This window comes from Lepus europaeus, chromosome 3 (genome assembly GCF_033115175.1).
Source record: "Lepus europaeus isolate LE1 chromosome 3, mLepTim1.pri, whole genome shotgun sequence".
Taxonomy (NCBI): Eukaryota; Metazoa; Chordata; class Mammalia; order Lagomorpha; family Leporidae; genus Lepus; species Lepus europaeus.
Genome location: NC_084829.1, coordinates 34,577,104 through 34,599,114, shown reverse-complemented (window position 1 = coordinate 34,599,114; position 22,011 = coordinate 34,577,104). Strand labels below are relative to the sequence as shown.

General features: G+C 57.8%; 1 protein-coding gene across 1 annotated transcript; it reads left to right on the top strand.

The window, feature by feature from the left end:
* The first annotated feature begins 7,437 nt into the window (after positions 1-7,437).
* LOC133755843 (ubiquinol-cytochrome c reductase complex assembly factor 2) lies at positions 7,438-21,687 on the top strand. Its single transcript, XM_062185977.1, has 4 exons — positions 7,438-7,610; positions 16,774-16,848; positions 18,061-18,130; positions 21,512-21,687. The coding sequence occupies exons 1-4, from the start codon at positions 7,473-7,475 to the stop codon at positions 21,637-21,639; spliced, it is 411 nt and encodes a 136-aa protein (XP_062041961.1). The 5' UTR covers positions 7,438-7,472; the 3' UTR covers positions 21,640-21,687.
* Positions 21,688-22,011: the final 324 nt, after the last annotated feature.

Sequence of the window (22,011 nt, the reverse complement as noted above, 5' to 3'; positions counted from 1 at the left end):
AGCACTTGCAGATGATGGGAAAGCCCTCACACTGCCTTTTCCAGGCCACTCCCTCGCCTGAGAGCCTGGTGCTACAGCCACCAAGCCCCAGGCTCCAGGCTTCAGCTGTTTGGACCTCCACCCTCTCTGAGCTCTGGGGGCTTATGAGATTTGCCTGAGGATGAGCCAGAGGCCCCCCATGGCACTGCCCACTGCACTGCTGTCACAGAGTGCTCTCCTTCACCCCACCCGCCCTTCCTGGATGAGGCCTCCCCCTCCCCCCACATCAGTCAAGGCTCAGCTGGAGTGCCCGTCTCCCGATGTCCCTGGCAACTGCGAAGTTTGTTCTAAGAAGGGGACAGGGTAGGCCACGAAGGTTTCGATTGCCATTTCTGAACTACTGGGCTCAGAGGGCCTGCTGTGGTCTGGACATGGCTCTGCAGGCTCAAAACCTCAAAGGCATGAGCCTGCCCGAGCCGATCGGAATCTGGGAAGAGGGGCGAGAACACAAGGTAGGGAGAGAGGTGATGGGGTGTGGGTGTGTTTGGTCTCCGGTCTGAATTTCCTGGAAACTGGTAGAAGGAGGGAGGGAGCCTGGGATCAGCTGGGAACTGGCAGGTGCCTCCCGAGCAGCCATTCACGCCGACCTCTTACTGCTTCTGAGAGCTTAGGTTCTAGCAGAGGGGCCAAGGACAGCCCACAAAACCTGACAGCAAACTTCACCAGACGGCGCCGATGGCGTAGGGGACTAAGCTGTGTGGCCGGTAATCACCCCTGGGATCTCTTGTTCGCTAACTGTGGCCATGGTGGGAGCTGCTGGAGGAGGTGGGGCTACGTGGGCCCTGGAGGGAGACAGGAGTGCACACGGGGCCCAACGTAGGGGTAGACCACGCCATTCGGAATGGGGGCTTTGTGGCGGGGAGCAGTAGAAATGAGGAGGGGAAGGCAAGTGAGCCCAGATGGTGGGGACACTGGAAAAACTGCCCAGGAGCTCCTTCATCGAGATGTGATTGACCCCCCAGCCTGCCTGCCTGCCCGGCCTTTCCCCAAATATTTACCGCGTCCCTGGCACACAGGGCACAGTGCTAGGCCCGTATGGGAAACAAGCGCGTGAGGATCGTGATGTTCTCATTAAGAACCTTGGGATTTCGCAAGCCAGTCAGGAGACGGCCTGGACATATCAGGCATGAAAATACCTCCAAGTGCTCCAGCGGGGGCAAGGGCTGCCTGCTCAGGTATGTGTGCAGTGGCCCTGGAGAGCAGAGGCCTCGCGGGTCTCTGCCGCGGGCGATGGTCACCCAGCATGACTTCGAGCTGTGCCTTGGAAGACCATCTGGTCTGCAAAGTGGGGCAGAAGGGCGTGTGTTCCTGGAAGAGGGTCCACACGCATGGGCTCAGGGCTCCCTGCTCAGGACCAGCAAGTGGTCTGGGTGGGCCTCCCGCCCTGAAGTACACGGCCCCAGGGAGAGAGGGACATGGAAACACGGGGCCCTAGCACGCGAGAACCGGGAAGCGGCTCTGAGCCGCCCCCACGGCCCTCACTGCTCCCTCCCGGCCTACCCACCCCAGCCTGGGCTGCTCTCATCTTTTTAGGTTGAGAAACACACAGAGTGGGCAAACCCCTCTAATAGACAGGCCGCTGTCGGGTAAGAGTCCTGTCCAGTGTAGCAGCAGGCAAACCACTCTGGACTCCGGACCCCCCCCTCCCTAGCAGGCACACCTGTGTCCTGTGGCCTGCAGGTGCCCAGGGTTGGGGGGTACCTCACATGGAGTTTAATTATGAGGCTGGAAACAGGGAGTAGATCTGATGAGACCCCAGCCAGTCTCTACCACCACCTCTTTCTCCATACTCCTCGTGATGCAGGGACACCCGAGTTAAAGAAGGGGAGAGAGAGAGAGAAGTAAAGAGCAGGTGGGGGTCATAGGGGGACAGCAGGGACCCGCAGCGTGGCGTGCATCTCGCCTCCCTCGGTCCCCTCCCCATCCCCCTAGACAGGTGTTGTGGAAGAGCGAGCACGGCTCGGTTGGTACACCCGGGTCGGGGGGAAGCGGCCTGCCCCTGACCCAACCTCCCCTCCTCCACCACCAGCGGCGAGTGGGGAGACAGTCGCTGCTCCCCACGGTCCCCCGGCCTCCCCCGGGTGATTGAGGAGCCGGCTGAAGAGTGGAATGTTATTACAGCTTTTCCATAATGCAGTGTCATCAGGACGCGCTGGGCCTCTGGGCAGCGCCCTGGCAGCCCCATCACTCTTCGCAGCCGCGCGGAGCTTCTAGACCGCGCAGGAAAGGGCAGGCGGCAGCCTCATAAAACAAATGGCAAGGCAAGACCACTCATCAGCAGCTCTCCAGAATGATCTAAACTTCTGACTTTTGATTTAAATCTGCATCCTCTGTGGCCAAAAACATAAAGCAGAAGATGAGGGAAAGAGCTAAAGCGAAAACATGGGCGCCAAGAACCAGTGGCCTGGGCGGGGGGGGGGGGGGGGGGCAGCCAGGAACAGCGGCCAGCGGAGCCCAGCCGGGCAGGCGGGCTTGTGGCTGGGCTCCGGCCCCTGTCGTTGTTACGCATCGCTCAGAACTGCTTGAGCCCGCCCTGAAATGGGACAGAAGACCTGAGAACGAGCCCAAGCCCCAAATCCTGCCATCTGCCGGCTCCTGGTCTGCCCTGACCCTGTCCCCCACAGCAGCCCCGGCACACGAGGCTCTTGGGGGGTGGGTGGCAGTGGGGCAGGTGGGCCGGGGGAGACCTGGGTTGTATTCTAATGCGGCACGCACTCGACAAATATTCAGGGAGACACCATGGTGCTCAAGGCCCTGCTGCCCGATACTGAGGTGCTACCAGGAGCCCAGGGAGGCCGGGCCAGCACCACCCAGACACCTGCCCGGCTTAGAAAGAGTTCACCGCGGCAGGGGGCGGGTGGCCGGTGGGACCCTTGAGGCTACTTCTGCTGTGGGGGGGCACTCAGCGGCTGTCTGGATTCAAGTCCAGGCCCACGTTTTCCTGGTAACCTCTGGGTACTGTGGCCTATCGTTACCTCCAGCTAAAGAAGTCAGGAGAAACCCGGGCAGTCGCACCACAACGGAGCTTGAGTATTTAATTCCTTTTTAATGTTTACATGATTAACACCAGCATTACAAAAACGATATTTTCACTTTCAAGCCACTGAAAATGGGCAATCCGAGGTCTCGATTACGGGGATCATTATAACTTGAAACGCTGAAGCAGCGTGCCCTCCCTGCTGCCTCTCCCCCGCCCCCTCCCCCGTGGATTCTGCCTTCTTGCCATAATGAGCCATCAGGGCTCCAGAAAGGCTGAATCCCCGCTCCAAAGGGCTGGGAGGTGGGGCCCGGTGGGGGTTTCCACAGAGCCGGAGGAGGCTGCATTCAGCGCGGAATGAGTGACAGCAGCAGGTGGGTGGCAAAGTGGTCATCAACTCCCCGAGCGGCTGGCAGCGCACAGCTGCATTCCAGGCAGCACCTCTCAATGCGCTCAGAATGGCACTGGGTGACTGACAAGCCAGTGGGCCCGGCCCCTGCACAAACCACCCACGGGCACAGGGAAAGGAAAGGGGACCTGGGGAAAAACAGGGCCGGAGAGGGCCCAGGACCCTCGGAAAGCAAGGCACGAGAGCCACGGGCTCTGGTGGTTTGTTTTGTACCACCTGGGCAGCAGTCTGGGCAGGGGGAGGCGTCCAACGCCTCACTACAACACGGAGAGGAGGCCTCCGGGCACCTGAGCGAGTGGGGATGAGAGTCAGGCTCTGGGGAACTCAGCCTGGGTTCAAGTCCTGGCTCTGCCGTCCACTTGCCCATGACCTTGGCAAGACCCTGCCCTCTCCGTGCCTCTGTTCCCACCTTTGCACCAGGGGGATGATGGTGGCACCGACCTCCGAGAGCCACTTTGCGTAAGGCAATGGAACAACACACACTCCCAGCTCATTTATCCTCCTAAGTCCCATTGTAAGACAAAGAAATGGACACTGGGAGCAGTTACACAGCCCACCCCAGGCTGGGGGCTCCAAAGGCCTTCCCTTTGCTGCCCATCTGCCTGCAAGCCTCTTGCCCTACCCCCATGAGGCCGCCCCCTGGGGGACTCAGGTGCCTGTCACAAGCCCCTCAGGGAAGGCCCTGGCACCCTCTCTCCCTGGCACAGAGCACGGTGAGATTACCTTGTTTCTGCATGGGATGAGTTAAGACATAAACGCGTACCATCACTGTGTGTGTGCCGTGTTGTCGCCTCCCACACTTCAGTGTAGAAGCCACAGGAGCAGGGCCCTCACCTGTCTCGCCCGCCACGCGACAACGTGACCTGTGCAGCCACAGGGCCAGGGAGGGCCCCGTGCTTGGCGTGACGCTTTGCTGCCCCTGGCGGAGAAGTCTTAATAGCTCTTTTTCTAGGGGGCTTCACGTTTGTATTCTGTAGTGGGCTCCAACAACAACAAAAAATCACACAGCTGGTCCCAGACGAACCAATGAACGAGCCCACCCTACAAGCCGGTGTGCCAGACTCCAGAGGCAAGCCAGGGGCAGGGGAGGTGGCAGGCCCATCTGAGTCGGGGGCGACCGGCATGCATGGGGGCACTGGTGTGAGCTTGCCTGGCGTCCCATCGGTTTCTTCAGCCTTTGGTTACACCTGCTGCCACTGAAGTCGACTCTTCCTGTTGCCTGTGACAACAGACCTCAGTCCCCAGCTCCCAGGACAGCTGTCAGCCAGCCAGGGGGCTCTTCAAATGACAAGGTCTGGGGGTGGGGGCTCTCAGTGGGAGCCCTGGGTGCCTGTAGCTCCGTAGTAAAGACACAGAGCCTTGCCTTCTGGGCCTCCCGACAGCCATGGTGTGAGGACGGAGCAGGGGGTGTCCGTGGGCTGGGGTTAACCAAGCAGGCTTCCTGGAGGCGGTGCCCATGAGTGCCTCATTTCCCATAACCCTCCAACTCACACGCTGGGTCCCCAGAGGTTCTCCTTCAATAGGTCTTTATTCCCAACACCTTCAAGGCAGCTAAAGCTGCTCAAGCTGTCCCCGATTCCCACCACCCCTCATCCTTCCTCGAATTCAACTCCCCCTTCCTCTCATCCCTGCCTCTTGCTGCTCTGAGAAGCCATCTGAATCTTCTTCCCGCACTCCCCTGAGCCGCTAGAAAGAATAGTTCCTCCCCCGGAACAAGCGCCTCACCTCACACTTCAGTCAGAGCCCCTGTCGCTGTTAACTGTGTGTTCTGGGTAAGTAAATACTCCCAGGAGTCTCCTGGGCTCCCCGCTACAATGCAGGTGGGGTGAGAAGGGGGGGGGGTGGGGGGGAGGCTGCTCCCCTGCAGGGCATGCGGGGCGGGGCTGAGGCCTTCTTAAGGAAAAGCTGGAAGGTGGAGCAATCCTTTAAAAAGAAAAACCAGGCTGCCTGGTGATGCAGAATTGTGTAGGAGCAGACTTGGTCAAACACACACATCTTATTATTTATTTATTATTTGAAAGTCAGAGTTAGTGGGGGGGGGGGGGGGAGACAGCGATCTTCCATCCGCTGGTTCATTCCCCAAATAGCAGCGATAGCTGGAGCGGGGCCAGGCTGGCCAGGAGCCAGAAGCTTCATCCGGGTCTCCCACATGGGTGGCAGGGGCCCAAACACTCGGGCTGCTTTTCCCAGACAGGCTGGCAGGGAGCTGGATCGGAAGTACAGCAGCTGGGATGTGAACCGGCGCCCCTGTAGGATGCCAGCGTCACAGGTGGCAGCTTTACTCACTATGCCACAACGCCGGCCTCAAAACAAAAACAGTCTCAGTGAGAGAAAACGTGTGCACGTCATACATCTGATTAACATCCAGGAAACACAGACTTCTGAAGCTCAGCAGCAATGCGGTTCAGAGCATGCTGCCCAGTGGACAGTTCTCCCTCTGCCTCCCACATTTATTTTCTAAAACAGTGGACCAAGGACTTGAGTAGATATTTCTCCAAAGATACACAAAGGGGCGGTAAGCGCGTGAAGTCTTGCTCAGCATCACCAATCATCGTAGAAGTGCAGTTCAAAGCTGTCATGCCATACCTCCGCACACCCACTGGGATGGCTTCTACCAAAAACCCAAAACCCGGAAAACAGCACACGCTGGTAAGGACGCTCACGCACTGGTGGGCAGAATGTCACATGGGGCAGCCCGGAGAGAAAGCAGGGCAGTCCCTCAAGGAGTTAAGAATGGAATTACTGTAGGAGCCACGATCTCACTTCTCTGTCTCCATCCAGGAAAGGACTGGCTCAGAGATATTTATGTCCCAGGTGCAGGAGAGCAGGATGGACAAGTAAAATGTCTACATTCTCCACCTGAAAAAGGAAGCAAATTCTTTTTTTTTTTTCTTTTAAGATTTATTTGAAAGTCAGAGTCATAGTAAGAGAGGGAGAGACAGAGAGAGAATGATCTTCCATCTGCTGGTTCACTCTCCAAATGGCCTTAATGATCAGGGCTGGGCCAGGGTGAAGCCAGGAGCCAGGAGCTTCTTCCGGGTCTCCCATATGGGTGCAGGGGCCCCGGGACTTGGGCTATGCTCCCTGCTTTTCCAGGTGCAGTAGCAGGGAGCCAGATTGGAAGTGCAGCAGCCGGGAAGTTGCAGATGGCGGCTTTACCTGCTTCACCACAGTGCCAGCCCTAGGAAGGAAATTTTGACATATGCTACAGCGTGGATGAACCCGGAGGACAAAAGCCAGTCACCAAAGGAAAAGCCGGGTAAGATTCCACCTACAGCAGGTGGAGTGGCAGCTGGCAGGGGCTGGGCGAGGGAAACCAGCTCCTGTCCAGCGGGCTCAGGGTCCCGGTTCCTCAAGACGGGAAGAGTTAGGGGAGGGACGCACAGCGTGCCGAAAGTTTGGCACCACTCAACAGTAGGCTCTATGTGGACAAGGCAAACTGTATGTTACATATATTTCACAATCAATTTGTTTTTTTAGGTTTTGCAGGCTGAATCAGTCCAGCTGACAGTGCTCAGGCTAGGGAACTTGTGCCTTGCAGGGAAAAGGGCTTGGGGCCGCAGAGAGCAAGCCAGGGCTGAATTCCCAGGAAGGGCTTGTGGCAGAGAAGCAGTGGTCATGGCAGGTACAGTTTCGGCTGTAAGAAGGCAGGCGAGGTGTGAGGTTCCAAAGCATCTCCTACCCCCAGGCAATTTGTATTTACATGCAAATATATTCGCTTATACAAAAGAGCAGCGGTCTCCGAGGAGGGCTGTGAAGTCTCCAGCTCCTGCAGTCACTGAAAAGCGAAGCAAAGCTGTCCCCGGGGTATCCACGTCGCCCTCGCCCCTAGGGGCGGGGCCGCTCCCCGCAGGCCGAAGACGCGGTTAGCCGGGCCGCAGACACGGGCCAGCAGCGCCCCCCGGAGCACGCCAGGCCGCCCGCCCGGCCGCGCATGCCCGCTCCGCCCTCCCGGCCCGCCCCTCGGGAAGGCTGAGAGCCGGAGTGCGCAGGCGCCATTGGCTCACGCCGACTCCTCCCCCAGGGGCGGGAACAGCGGGGCCCATCATGGCCGCCAGCCGATACCGGCGTTTTCTTAAGCTCTGTGAGGAATGGCCAGTGGACGAGACCAAACGGGGCCGGGACTTGGGTGCTTACCTGCGGCAGCGGGTCGCACAGGCCTTTCGGGAGGGAGAAAACACCCAGGTGACCGGCGGGGAGACGGCTGGGCGCGGGGAGGGAAGACGAGGCAGGGGCGGAGCCGCCGAGCGCATGCGCGGCCTCCCGGGCCCGGGCCGCACGTGCGCGCGGACCTCCGTGCCCCGAGAACGGCGGGGAGTGACGCTCGTTCCTTGCATTTGCGTGGCTGCACCTTGGAATTAGCGAGGAGGCTTTTTAAAGTCCAGATGCCCGGGGCCTCTCGGGCTTATGGTATCAGAGCCTCTCGTGGTGTGGCCTGTGCGTCAGTGTTTTTAAAACAGTTCTCCAGGTGATTGGAGGTGCAAGCGGGGTGGTGACCTGTTGCTGATGAGCGCGTCCCAGGCTCGTTGGTCCCACAGCACAGCGTCGTTACCTCCCGGGGTTGTGCTTTGAGCTGATCTCCAAGGAGCTCTGCAGAGCCCACACCAAGCCTTCGCGTTCTTCCTGGGCCCCTGGAACCTGTACACCGGGCTTGGATCGTCTGCTCAGGCCCCTGTGTGAAACAGGCCTGCATTCTTGCTCCCCTCCTCTGCGATTCGGTCCTTGGTATCGCACATATTTGCTGAGCTCCTGCCATTTGCCAGGGACGGTGCTGGGTGCGAAGGAGACAGCAGTGAGTTTAGCGGGTGAGGTCCTGTCCCTAACGTGTCATGTCCTCATTCAGGACACAGGAAACAAGGAGACACAAAGGACAACTCAGATAAGTAACCATGATGCACACAGCTAAAACAGGGTGGCACAGTAAAGGAATAGAATGTGTTAGCCCAGCTAGCAGAGGGGACCCGAGTGTGCACTTGACTGGAAGGGGCCACAGAGGCCCTGAGGCAGAGAGCGGATTAGCATGTCAGGCTAGGGAAGGCAGGTCGGCTGGCCGCGGGCTGGAGCTAGGCATGGTTAGGCCTCCAAAGCCCTGGTTAGGAGTTGATCTTACAAAGCCAGTGTAATTACAGAGTGGAAATGGAGGCTGGAGGAGCCGTCAGTGGCCCCTGGGCCAGAGGCGGATAGAGCGGGCAGGTGAGTCGGCAAGACTTGCTGAGACCAGCCCAGGGGAGCACCTAGGTTTCTCTGTCCCCTGAGCAGCCAGGGGTAAGATGATTCTGTTTGTTGAAACGGGAAAGATGAGATGAGGGACCAGGGGTGTGGGGAAGCCGACGCGGGTCGTCTTCAGTGTTAGATGCCAAGTGGACTCCGATCCAAATGAAAATGTCAGGTCGGCTGTGAGCGAGTGGAGCCCAGGCTCAGGCAAGAGGTCAGAGATATGAAATGAGATACGCAGTCTTAAGGAACAGCTTTTTTTTTTTTTTTTAATTTTTAATTTTTTGACAGGCAGAGTGGACAGTGAGAGAGAGAGACAGAGAGAAAGGTCTTTCTTTGCCATTGGTTCACCCTCCAATGGCCACCGCGGTAGGCGCGCTGCGGCCGGCACACCGCGCTGATCCGATGGCAGGAGCCAGGTGCTTCTCCTGGTCTCCCATGGGGTGCAGGGCCCAAGCACTTGGGCCATCCTCCACTGCACTCCCTGGCCACAGCAGAGAGCTGGCCTGGAAGAGGGGCAACCGGGACAGGATCGGTGCCCCGACCGGGACTAGAACCCGGTGTGCCGGCGCCGCTAGGCGGAGGATTAGCCTAGTGAGCCGCGGCGCCGGCAAGGAACAGCTTTTGCGAAACGTGGTCAAGACCTGTCGAAGCAGGAACATGTTTTGTTTTGTTTTGTTTTGTTTTGTTTTTTAAAGCAGCGCGGCCCAACCCAGAGCCAGGCCGGTCCAGCTGATGGAGCAAGAGTGTACCTTGGTGTCACTGTGCCCGACTTCTGGGGGGTGGGGAGTGGCAGTGTGGATGGAGTGTCTGGCCAGGGTCTTCTAGGACAGGCGCAGATAGTACACTGCACTCAGGCCCCCCACTGTTTACCGTGGTCTTCAATGGCCTCGAGTGTGAAGGCAAGCGTCACATGTAGCCCTAACCCCGCAAGCCCTTTGGCACGCAGGGCCATGCGCACTAGGCTTGTCTCCACGCGAGCTTCCGGAGGATAGCGATGCCACTTTTATCGTCCCCACCTCCCTCCTGCTCTCCCCTGGTGTCTGCATAACTCTTGGCACACAGAAAACCCTCAGTAAACGAACAAACGAATGGATAAATAAGTGGTTGGTTATGGCCCATGAGACAGAAGCCATTTGGACAGAGTTGCAGATGTAGCAGAACTAGATGGAGAGGAGTAGTGAAGAGAGAAGGGGCTATTTCTGTGTCCCGGGTGCTGGGACTTGATGGGAGAGCCTCCTGGGTCCGGGGAACTGTGGCTGCTTGCTATTGGGAGGGGAGGCGCTGGATCCTTGGGCAGGTGAGAGAGTGTGCAGAGGACAGAGCTTTCCCTGGGGGAGTTGTCATCTTTTGTCATCACGGGGGCAGGGAGGCAGGATATAGCTCCTGATAGTCAAAGGCCCACACAGGTTTGAGTCATAGCTGCAGGTCAAGGCTGTGTCCCTGGAAGAGTGAGCAGGTACACCACGATGGCAGCTGGCACATCACTCAGGACCCTCGTGATGCCGTCTGGGAACGCACCTGGGCTTGGTGAATCTTTGTGATCATTCTTGGAGGGAGCAGCCCCCTGCTGGAATTGAGAACAGCACAGTGAGTCACTCCCATTGACGCCCTCAAATCCTTTGTGGGGACCTGGCAGCAGTGGGCGGGGATGAGCCCGGGTCTGCCGGCTGGTGTCCCGCTCCCCCTCCCGCTGCTAGGATGGCTGGAGCGGGAGGTGGCTTGTTCTCACAGCCTTGTCACCATAGAGGAGGGAGAGCAGCCGTCGGCCTCTCAGCCGCCTGCGTCCTCATGGTGACCCTGAACGCTGAGCAGCGTTTGAGACCTCTCTGCCGTGCTCATTCCCGTCCCCATTTCACAGTGAGGAGCAGGAGCACGAACAACTCGCTCAGGGTCCCCTGGCGGTGAGAGACAAGGCGAGCGGGAAACAGACCCAGCTGTCCTGTGGGCTGGGCTTGCCTCGCCTGTGGGTGCTCAGCCCCGCTGTTCCCCTCACGTCGAGTCACTCTCTCCTTCCCTGCTTGGTTCCCCCCCCCTTTTTTTTTTTCAAGATTTATTTATTTGAAAGGTAGACATGCAGAGAGAGAAGGAGAGCGAGAGATCTTCCATCCAGTGGGTCACTCCCCAAATGGCTGCAACAGCCAGGGCTGGGCCAGACCAAAGCCAGGAGCCAGGTGCTTCCTCTGGGTCTCCCAAGTAGGTGCAGGGGCTTGAGTACTTGGGCCAGCCTCCACTGCTTTCCCAGGCACATTAGCAGGGAGCTGGATCAGAAGTGGAACAGCCGGGACTTAATCGGTGCCCATGTGGGATGCACTTCAGGTGCAGGCTTTACCAGCTACGTCATAGCACCGGCCCCTGCTTAGTCCCTTTAGTGCCATGGGTAGTTTGGCCAGAGTGTCGGGCATCTCCCGTGCTGCCCCACCTGCTTTTCTGGGCCCTCCACGGCCTCCCCAGTGCAGGCAGGAAGAGGTCCTCAGCGGGACAGCAGCGTGGAAAGGCGGGCTCCTAGAAGGCACATGAGTAATTTATACCCCGAACCTGAGAACAAAACGCCGCCTGCGGTCTCTCCACCTCGCATTGCCCACTGGGGAGTCTTGTGACCCACCCAGGCCCCGCTGAGGGGGAGGGCACAGTGGGAAGCAGGAGCACATGGAACACCTCTCGCACCGTGTGCCCTGTTGTGCAGTTTCTTAAGTTACTGTTGATGGGCTTTGAGTACGGCTTCCTTAAGAGAACACACGTCCCCTGCAGTGCTGAGAGCTTCATAAAAGACTCCCGACGTGGGGGAAGGTGGCAAGCAACAGTAATTGTTGACTTAACTACAGGGGAAGGAGCAAATCCTTCTGACTTCACTAGGTGCCCAGGAGGCTTCTGAAAGACGCTGACCGTACACCAGCACCCATCTATGCAGCACGGGCACAGCCCCGGAGGGCGGCCTGCATTGCTGCTGGTCACCCACAAACCACTGTGCTCGCACTGTGTCCAGGTTTAACGCCGCCCAGGCTGAAGGCAGTTGCACTTGGGTTTCTTATGTAGCCACCCAATGGAGGCCTCGTCCCTGGCATCCCTCTATAGGGCAGGGAACCAGCTCCCCCCACCCTCCGCTGCCACACATACACACCCCGCCTAACAGGTGCTGGTCCTTGTGAAGCCACCTCAGTATTGCTCACCCCCCATACGTGAGCCCCCGAAGTCAGATTTTTGATGTAAGACCTAAGGGCAGATGGTGTATTTTTAGGTATAATCTCAAACCCACCGCCAAAAAGGTGTTGGGAGGAGAACCACCGCGTAAGAGGAAGTGCCCACACCTCCATCTTGTTTTCTCCCAGTTCTGAACGGGGCCAGAGTGATATTCCTTGATCTCTGTGGGTTTAACGATAACAGGTGCTCCTCCTAGGGGATCCACTGTAGGCCGGCTCCAGCGGATCACCCCTGTATTCTGAGGCCTGTCGGGGCTGTCTGTTGCCTCTCAGACTGCTGGCAGGCCACTGTGTGAGGCCTTAAGTGTCCTCTGGTCCTTGGCATCTGGGCCTCTCACCACTGCAGGAGGAGCCCTGACCTCAGCCTCCCTAGTTGGCCGCCATACAAGTGGTTCTTAGCGTTCGAGGGCTTAGTGCGCACCCCACCCACCACCCAAAACCCACATGTGCAGAGCTTGCCAAGAATTTGGTGGCTTCCCAGGCCCTTGAAGCCCTCCCTGGATTCCACTTAGGGACCCCGGCTGCCCTGAGCATCTTATTCCCTGTGCCTCTCGTGTCTCATCCTCCCGCTCCTCTGGGCCCCAGCCGCTCCTGTCAAGGTCCCGGGCCTCCCTCCCTCTGCAGCATTGTCGCTCTGTTCCCTCTGTTTCTTACTGCCTGTGGGTCTCCTCTCTTTAGCCTGATTGGCAGCTCCTCCAGAGCTGGGGCGGGGCCTTTCTCACAGCCCCCAGCAGAGTGCTCTCTGCCTAGGTGCTCCGGAAATACATGTCCAGTTGAGTGGAGGGGAATAGACTCATTTCCGGAGCACCTATGCAGAGAGCACTCCAAGTCGAGGGGAAGAGACTCCCATAACAGGACGAACTCATTTCAGAAGTTCATTACCAAGTCCTCCTGGAGCAAAGCCAGCCCCACCTTAGTTAGCAGAGCAGTCTGCAAGACCCTTTCCCAGGAGTGCTTACGCGTCCCTTTGTGTGACTAGAATAGGGGCCGCTGTACCAATTGCTGTCAGCACCCAAAACTCAATTTTGAAAACCGGAATCGTGCCTGTGGCAGTGATGTGGATTTGTATGTATGAAAGTTTAATATGGTAAAGAGAAATTTACTGGCGGCCGAGCAGGGGAAATGCAAAAGGAGCAAAAATAGAGCCGTAAAGGACATCTTGTCAGCCGAACATCTATTTTATTCACATTTAGGGAGCGGTGCTGAATTTTTCATCGCGTCCCCACTGCTGCCTTTTTCAGACCCAGCACTGCCATTAGTCCTGAAATGTCCGTAATCTCATTAGGTGTGAATGCAAAATTAGCTAATTTAAGGCTGCGTATCAGGGTTTTTCTGCAAATGCAGAGTGTGTTTCTCCGGGAACACTGTATATTTCACGTCTGGACAAGCTGTGCTGGAGTCAGTGGAGGAGGTGGGAGATGGAGGGGTGCGTCCACGGATGGCCTGTGCCTAGTAAGCAAGGCTGTGCTCGGCCGCTGAGCTTAGACGGTGAAAACTTGCTAGAAATGGGCTTGACTTAAGCCCCCGCACCCTCTCTGAGCCGCTTTGACGGCCTCAGAGCGGCGGCCTCAGAGCGCCTTCTGACCTCGAGTGGGCGGTTGGGCGGGGCTCCATTTGTGGGCCTGGTGGGTGTTTGCGTCCTCCAGGCGTCATGGAAGCCACCTCTCTGATGCTGAGGGGTGCTTTAGAAGTGGAGTGAGCGCTAGGCCTCTGTGCCCCTCCATCCGGCCCAAAGCCCCTCCGAGGTGGGGAAAGAATGCACGAGGTGGGGAAAGAATGCACGTATAGACGTTACCCCCCCCCCCCACGGGTATGGTGGTATGGCGGGAGGAGAGGGTGGGAAGTTGAAGTGGGAGGGGTGCTTTGCTTGGGTTCCGGGCAGGTGTGATGAGGGTGCAGAGGTGGAGCCCGGGAGGAGGCTCTGGGAGTCAGGATGTCGACTCCCCTCCTAAGAGCCTGGTTGGGGAGGGGGTCGAATGGAGGGTGGTGGGGGGACAAGTCCAGGGGGCGGAGCCGGGCGCAGCAGGCGCCTGTGGCAGACACCAGGAGTCAGTGCCTGCCCCAGTGATCACAGAGAGCTTGGTGACCACTGAGAGCCGGCAGGCCAGGTCCCAAGTGAAGCCTTGGGTGATTTGCCAGCCACCCCGATCCACGGGTGGTGCCCTTAATGCTGTTCCCTGCCGTGCGCCTGGGCTGACCCTCACCCGCAAGGCCCTCTTCCCGGCCCTGCAGTCGCCCTCTAGCCCCTCCTCTACGTGACCTGCATCCCACCGCTGTCCTGGGCGCCTCTGCCTCTCCTCTCAGTCCCTTCCCCTTCCCTCCTTTCCCTGCCCCCCGCCTTCCTTCCTTCCTTTCTTATTTCTTTAAGATTTTTAAAAATTGATTTTGAAAGAGTTACGGGGGCTGGCGCCCTGGCTCACTTGGTTAATCCTCCGCCTGCAGCACTGACATCCCATATGGGCGCCAGTTCTAGTCCCAGTTGCTCCTCTTCCATTCCAGCTCTCTGCTGTGGCCTGGGAGTGCAGTGGAGGATGGCCCAAGTGCTTGGGCCCTGCACCCGCATGGGAGACCAGGATAAGCACCTGGCTCCTGCCTTCGGATCGGCACAGCTCCGGCCGTAGTGGCCATTTGGGGAGTGAACCAGCGGAAGGAAGACCGTTCTCTCTGTCTCTCTCTCTCTCACTGTCTGTAACTCTTCTGTCAAAAAAAAAAAAAAAAAAAAAGAGTTACAGAGGGAGAGAGAGAGGCAGAGAGATATCTTCATCCGCTGGTTCACTCCCCAGATGGCTGCAGCAGCCAGTGTTGGGCCAGGCCAAAGCCAGGAACCAAGAGCTTCTTCCAGGTCTCCCACATGAGTGGCAGGGGCCTAGCTGTTTGGGCCATCATCTGCTGCTTTCTCAGGCCAGCAGCAGTGAGCTGGACCAGAAGGGGAGCAGCCGGGACACAGAGCAATGCCCACATGGGATGCTGGTGTCACTGGCGGCCCCTCCTCTGAGCTGAGGTAGGGGCCTGAGGTGACTACATCTGCTGTCCCAAACCATAGCAGAAACGGCCCGTGCACACTTGTCGGGGCTCCAGGGCCAGAATCCACGGCAGTCCAGGCCTTGCCTCATTCACCCTCACGCCACCCCCCCAAGTCGGGGCTATTATTGTCTTTGCTTTTGAAAGCAGGGTTGAGTTGGCCAGGATGCTTCAGAAGTGGCAATTCATGAAAGACAAAGATTGCGGAAGTGTCCCAGATCACAGGAGACTAAATATACATGTGTTACTACAGTGGGTGGTCCTTTTCCTCTGTGGGGGCCGTGGGTCAGGCACGCTGCTGTCAGGTCTGTGCTGGGTGGCCCAAATTCGAATTAGAACTGCAGTCCTGTGGGAGGATGTCCTTGTCCTCTGTAAGCCCCCCCCAGATACCACGGGATGAAGGGGGTGTGTGCCCTAGTCGTTCTCAGACCAGGAGGAGAGCATGGACAGATACGGAGACCCGAGAGCAGATGGGACAGCTTCCTTCAGCGGTGTCAGGGCGAGCAGCCGACGCACTGATGTCCAGAGAGAGCGCATAGGCACAGGCGCGAGGAGGGCGCGCAGGGGGAACGCAGCCACCTTTGGTCAGAACGGCACCGCCGCAGCTTTGCGCCTGTGCTGCGCTCCCTCCTCTGCGACTCGCCTGTCCCTGTGCACCAGAGTGTGTGTGCAGATGGCCTGCGCCCCGAGAAGCTGGCCTGCCAGCCCCAGCCTCGTGCCTGTCTGCCCACACAGTGCCCTTGGCCACTGTTGGCCAGCACCGGCCACCTGGCGTGCTCGTGATGCACAGCCCGAGCGCAGGGACCGGCAGTGCAGCTCAGTGATGATCCCTTATCGGCGTGCTGTCACGGTGGGACCTCAGCTCGCTCCCTGACACACACACACACACACGGAGGCAGAAGCAGAGCTGCCTTGTTAAAACGCTGATCTGATTTATCTACACGCTGCCTTCTTGGAGAGAGGATTTCAGTTAGAATAGAGATCTGAATTCTTGGGGAAACCGTGGAAAGTCTTGTTCTGGGGAGCTTTCAGGATCGTAGGCAGAAAAAAGCCAGGAGCCATGGGTAAATGATAGCGAGGGCAGAGGGGCGATGGGAAGGGAAAGTCCATCTCCGTGCCGATGCTGCCGGCAGGGCGCTGCCCCTTGGGCGCCCGGAGGCTGCGTGTGTGCCCCTGCGTTGGCAAGGCCCTCTTGCCAGCCTGGCCACGCCGGAGTCAACATCGTGGGCGCCCGCTCACTGCGCTCGCCTTAAACACCGCCCTGTTTCAGCAGCTCCTCACTTACTGCAGGTGGAAGGTCACGTGATTTTTTTTTTTTTTTTTACCTTTCATAGAAGAATCTTTTTAATCCATTTCATGTTGAAAGTTTAATTCCACAGCTCTCCCTTCTTCCAGCACAGGCTCTCCACCTGTACCTGCAGGCCCTCAGGTGGACCGTCCAGTCTGCCCCTCCGCCTCACACACACCACCCTGTCCCCCAGGAAGGCCCTCTCTGCTCCCGACCCCATGTCCCTCATAGCCCAGCTTAGTCTTGCAGGTGTGCACACTGACTGCTTAGCCTCGAGGCCCCCCGAATGCCCTGGCTCTGCCCCGGCGAGGGACGCACTCCCACCACTGCGATTCTTTGTGTCTCCCGGGGGAAGTCACAGGAGCTCAGCCGGTGATCGTTCACTGGTTCACTTGCTTTGTCTGCAGGTGGGGGACCGATGAGGTGGAGTCACTGCTCCCAAAAGTGATTTCTCACCGCGGGGGGCTGTGGGTCGGGTCCACTTCCCACAAGGCTGAGCAGCCCGGGAGTCCGTGCCAGCTGCGTCGTGTGGGTGCCTCCCTGCGTGTGGTCCTCTCTCGGGTGCAGGCGCAGCATGGGCACAGGACTGCTCTGCTCACTTCTTTGGGGGTTCCTTGTTTTGCAGATTGCAGAGCCAGAGGCCTGTGATCAGATGTACGAGAGCTTAGCACGGCTCCATTCCAACTACTACAAACACAAGGTGAGTGGGCCACGGCCTGTTATATCCCAGCCCTCTGACGGGGGGCAGCCGGGAAGAGTGAGGGAAACCTGATTATACCACGTTTTGTAAAGAACTGTGCCTTCCCCGCTTTGCCGTGTAACCAGCAATTTCAGCCAGGCCAACAAAGGTGCCTGTAGAGGCTTTGAGGTCACCTAGACAAAGGCTGTTAAAATGGAGAATAAAAGCCGTGTGCTTCAATGCTGGTGTGTGCTCACGGGACCTGGGACAGGCCCTGGGTCTCACGTGTTCCCATCGCTCTGTGGAACGGGTACTTCCCGCGCTGGTGATAGAGGTGTGGAGATGGGGGCCTTCCCCCAACCCTGAGCTAGTCACTGTCAGATGCCACTTAGTGTGGCTTTCCCTGGGCTTGACTGCAGACGTACACAGCAGCCTCCTTAACCAGAGGTGCCGCGCCCATGGAGTCAGGCCCCACGGAGCAAACGTATCCAGGAAAAATATTGGTCATTATTTCCTGAACAATATATTGTAACAGCCATTTACATGCACTCGCTGGGTATTGTAAGTTACATGGAGGCGATTTAAATTACATGTGAGGGTGTGCATAAGTTATATGCAAATAGTACAGACCACTTTTTTTTTTTTTTTTTTTTTTAAGATTTGTTAGGGAGAGACAGAGGTCTTACATCTGCTGGTTCATGCCCCCAGTGGCTGCAATGGCCGGACCAGGCCATCAGAAGCCAGGAGCTTCTTCCAAGTCTCCCATGTGGGTGCAGGGGCCCGTCTTCGACTGCTTTCCCAGGCCATCAGCAGGGAGCTGGATGGGAAGTGGAGCAGCTGGAATTCAAACTTGTGTCCATATGGGATGTCCGTCACAGGCGGAGGCCCCTACATACCACTTTACATAAGGGACCCGAGCAGCTGTGGATTTGGTGTCCAGAGGATACTGAGGATTAACCATGTGGCCACGCAGGAAAGCACATGTGGGCGTCACCCGAGAACTGTCAGGAACACGCTGGCCTCTGGCTCCCAGAGGGGATTCCACTTTGAGGTTGGAGCTGCCTGCCCTGGGTAGACTGGTGCTTGTGAGGCCAAGTCTGACCTCACGGTGGCGCTGCTCCTCTCCTTGCCATGTTCCTGGCCTGGGCCTGCCCAGGGCCCTGGTGAATTGTAATGAGAGAGCAAGGCTTGTGTGGTGCAGAACTAATCTCTCTCCTCTCTCCTATGCCCCAGTACCCTCGGCCCAGAGACACCAGCTTCAGCGGCCTGTCCCTGGAGGAGTACAAGCTGATCCTGTCCACAGGTACCGAGAGCACAGCTGCCCTTTCGGGTTGCTTTGCTAATGAGTCTTTGAGTGGCCGGGGGGATTGGCTAATAAGACAGCGCTGCTCGATGGACAGTCTGGAATCACGGCGGGGCCCGTGCTGTTTGGCCAGAATGTGGAGAAGGTCAAAGGCATCATTTTAAAAAGAAAATCCATCTTTAGTGCTTTCAGATTCAAGGCTGGGCAGCAGGGAACAGGGGAATACGTATTTGCCAAATGGAAGTAGTTGAAATCAGGATGGAAGGAAAATAATTTTATTTTTATAGCCCTAAGGGGGCTCTATAAACAATGAGGGTTTTAATTAAAACAAAAAGTCATTCAATAAAACATGTATAGGGATATCCGACGGAGACTTATCTGACCCCGGGGACGCGGTCTGTGGGTTAGCCGGCTTAGCCAGGTCTGTGTGGGAGTCCTTGATAAACCCCACCCTGCCAGGCCGGTCCCCTCCTCCCGTCCCTGGCTCCATTGTCAGCAGAGGGGCTGGGGCAGGGGAGCCGGAGCTGCAGCGGGCAGGTACTGGAAAATTGCCTTTCCCATTGCCAAAGGTATTGTGTACAGAAATAGGCCTGCCTTTCCTGGGAGGGCCAGCGCTGGGGCATTGGCCTGCTGGGGTTCTGGAGGTCTCTCCAGCGGCCGGCGGCAGCTAAGATGCAGGCGTCTGACCTTCTAGAACTCTCTTACCTTCTGCGCAGATTGGAACCTGGGGCTGTCGCCTGTGTTCTTGTCGACTCTGACCCTGCTTTCACTACGTGCTCTCCAGGAACGGGGGTGAAGGTGTGGGCAGGCAGGATCGCTCCGTTGGCATTTTTCAAGGTAGACGTTTACTCCCCGGGCCTGGGTCTCTGCAGTCACCGTGCTGATGGCCAGGCTCATCGTGAGGGCCCACAGACTCTGAGCAGTTTGGACTAAAAGTGGCATGGACACCGACTCAGAGGCCCTGCCTCTGCCCTCTTTGTGACCCCCCTGGAAGCTGGAGTGTGCGGGGCACAGGTGGCAGTGAGGCTGGGAGATGGAGCCCCCGCCATTGGCTGTGCTGTGGCTTGTTCTGGCCCCAGGAAATTTGCTGATGATTGGTTTTCACAGTACGCCTTGTGTTTTTGTTGCAAATGTCTGGGGTGAGCTGCTCGAGTGTTTCCCGTGACGGGGCAAGCAAAGACCTGCAGCACCTTGTAGCGTGAGGCTCTGGGGCCTGTGAGTCCAGTCCCCGCGTGTTGCTGGGCATGGGGTCCTCATGACTTGTAGGCAGACAGGGGTCTCGTCTCCAGGGGGTGCCTTTGTACCCCGTAAGGGACCCCGGACTTCTGGAAAAGTCCCAGGGCGGGATGCCAGGCTGGTGGCTGAAGGGCAGCGCCTGTCCTGATTCAGACAGGAGCCACTGGCAGCAAATGTCATTAATAAATAACGTAGGTGACTTTTTTTGTTCAGAAAGGCTATTTTTGTTCTCTGGGAGTTTTGATAAGATGGAAACTCAGCCCATGAACGCTGAAGCAGGCCTGAACATGTTCTGTGTTTTAGACACAGGGAAACCAGCTGTCGTGGCTGCTGGGCTCAGGGGTGCTGCAGAGCAGTAGCTCCTTCGGGGCGGGGGGGGGGGGGGGCAGCTTTGTCCCCCAGGGGCCCCGTGGCAGTGTCTGGAGGCTTTCTTAGCAGGTGGCAAGCAGGGGTGCTGGCTTTGGATGGGTGGAGGCGAGGGATCCCTGGGTGTGGGTGGGTACCTGTACCACTGCTCTCCCCAGCCCCTTCTGCCTGCATAGTGAAGAGACCGTCTGTCCAGCGGGCCCCCATTTCCTTTAATCCTCACAACTTCTTTTTTCCTAGAGATTTATTTGAAAGGCAGAGGTACAGATGGAGAAACCGAGAGTTTCCATACTCTGGCTCACTTCGCAAATGGCCACAACAGAAGCCAGGAGCTTCATCTGGGTCTCCCATGTGGGTGGCAGGGGCCCAAGCACTTGGGCCATCTTCTGCTGCTTTCTTAGGCACTGGATTGGAAGTAGAGCAGCCGGGACACAAACGGGCACCCATATGGGGATGCCGATGTCACAGCTGGCAGCTAAACCCACCACACAGTGCTGGCCCAGACCCTCGCACCTTTCAAGGTGGTGATTTTTATCATTTTACTGATGAGGGGATTGGTGGAGACTCAGGCCCAGGTCTACCTCCCTCCCTAATGCCTGCTTAGCTGCCTAGCCTGCAGTAAACCCACACCGGCAAGAGCTCAAATCCCAGCTCTGGGCCACATTGTGACGCAGGTTAAGCTGCTGCTTTTGGCTCCCACATACCATATCAGAGCACCTGGCTCAAGTCCTGGCTACTTGCTTCCAGTCCAGCACCCTGCTAGTGTACCCAGGAGGTAGCAGATGGCAGCTCAAGTACTTGGGCCCCTGCCACCTACACGGAAGACTACGATGGAGTCCCAGGCTCCTGGCTTCAGTCTGGCCCAGCCCTGACCATTGCAGGCATTTGGGGCATAAACCAGAGGCTGGAAAAGTGCTTCTCTATCTCCCTGCCTCCCTCCCTCCTTCTCTTTCTCCCTCTCCCTCCCCCCTCCCTCCCCCCTTCTCTTTCTCACTCTCCCTCCCCCTCCCTCCACCCCTTGTTGCTCTGCCTTTCAAGTAGATGAAAAAGAAATTTTGTAAAGATTTATTTATGGAGTGGCCGGCGCTGTGGCGCAGTGGGTTAACACCCTGGTATGAAGCACCAGCATCCCATATGGGCGCCGGTTCGACACCTGGCTGCTCCACTTCTGATCCAGTTCTCTGCTATGGCCTGGGGCAGGGGCCAGTGGAAGATGGCCCAAGTGCTTGGGCCCCTGCACCCACATGGGAGACCCAAAGGAAGCTCCTGGCTCCTGGCTTCGGATTGGCACAGCTCTGGCCATTGCATCCAATTGGGGAGTGAACCATCGGATGGAAGACCTCTCTCTCTCTGCCTCTCCTCTCTCTGTTGTAACTATGACTTTCAAAAGTTAATTTTGTTGGAAAAACATCTTGAAATCTATGCACGGAATTTTGAATATCATGTATTTCCATGAACTTTTTGAAGTACTCTGAGAAGTCTAAACCCCTGCGGTGCAGCACATGGCTGTGGATCACATGGTGCACACCACCGTGCAGCTTTGTACACTCGTGTGCAGAGGGCAACAGGTGGTGCACCGTGCTTCCTAGATGCCCAGGGCGGGGACCGGAGCGGGCAGTGTCTCGGGCATGCGGGGCTCCTTCACTGCCAGCAGGCTGCTCTGATGTGCGGGACCCTGTCTCACCTGTGGATGTGCAGACACAGGGTGAGGAGCGGGGCCCGGGGCTGCCCGTGTAGCCAGAGCTGAGGCTTGAGCCATCCCTGTGTCTTGTTTTGCAGACACCTTGGAAGAGTTTAAGGACATGAACAAAGGCATGTGGAAAAAACTGCAGGAGAAGTTTGCCTCCAAGAGCCCCGAGGAGAAGCACAAGGCCTGGGCGCGGGCCTTATCTCGCCCGCCGACCTAAGTGTGGCGCCTTTGATGTTGCCCTTGTCAATAAATCACCCGACCCCGACCTCACGGCTGCAGAATCGCGTCTGCCCCACAGGACGGAAACCCGTGCACTAAAGCAAGCTTCCGCCCGAGGAGCGGTGTCAGTGAGCCGACCGCCGGGACCGGCGTCAGCACAGGGAGCTCTCTGGGGAGGAAGCGCGGGTCCCAGGGCGGGTCCGGGGCCTCTGCCCAAGGTGCTTCCTGCTCAGGCCCCGGAGCCCCGCCTTCCGTGGAGGCCTGGTGTCTCCTGGGACGAATCTCGGGCTCCCCCGTTATTGTCAGAGGCCCTGGGAGGATGCGCACAGACTGAGGACAGAGCTCAGCCTCTGGCCTCCCGAGGACCCAC

Excerpts from the sequence above, each read along its gene's own strand:
- LOC133755843 (XM_062185977.1), top strand. The coding sequence starts at position 7,473 with ATGGCCGCCAGCCGATACCGGCGTTTTCTTAAGCTCTGTGAGGAATGG. Across the intron at positions 7,611-16,773 it reads GGGAGGGAGAAAACACCCAG|ATTGCAGAGCCAGAGGCCTG; the intron begins GTGACCGGCGGG and ends CTTGTTTTGCAG. Across the intron at positions 16,849-18,060 it reads CCAACTACTACAAACACAAG|TACCCTCGGCCCAGAGACAC; the intron begins GTGAGTGGGCCA and ends CCTATGCCCCAG.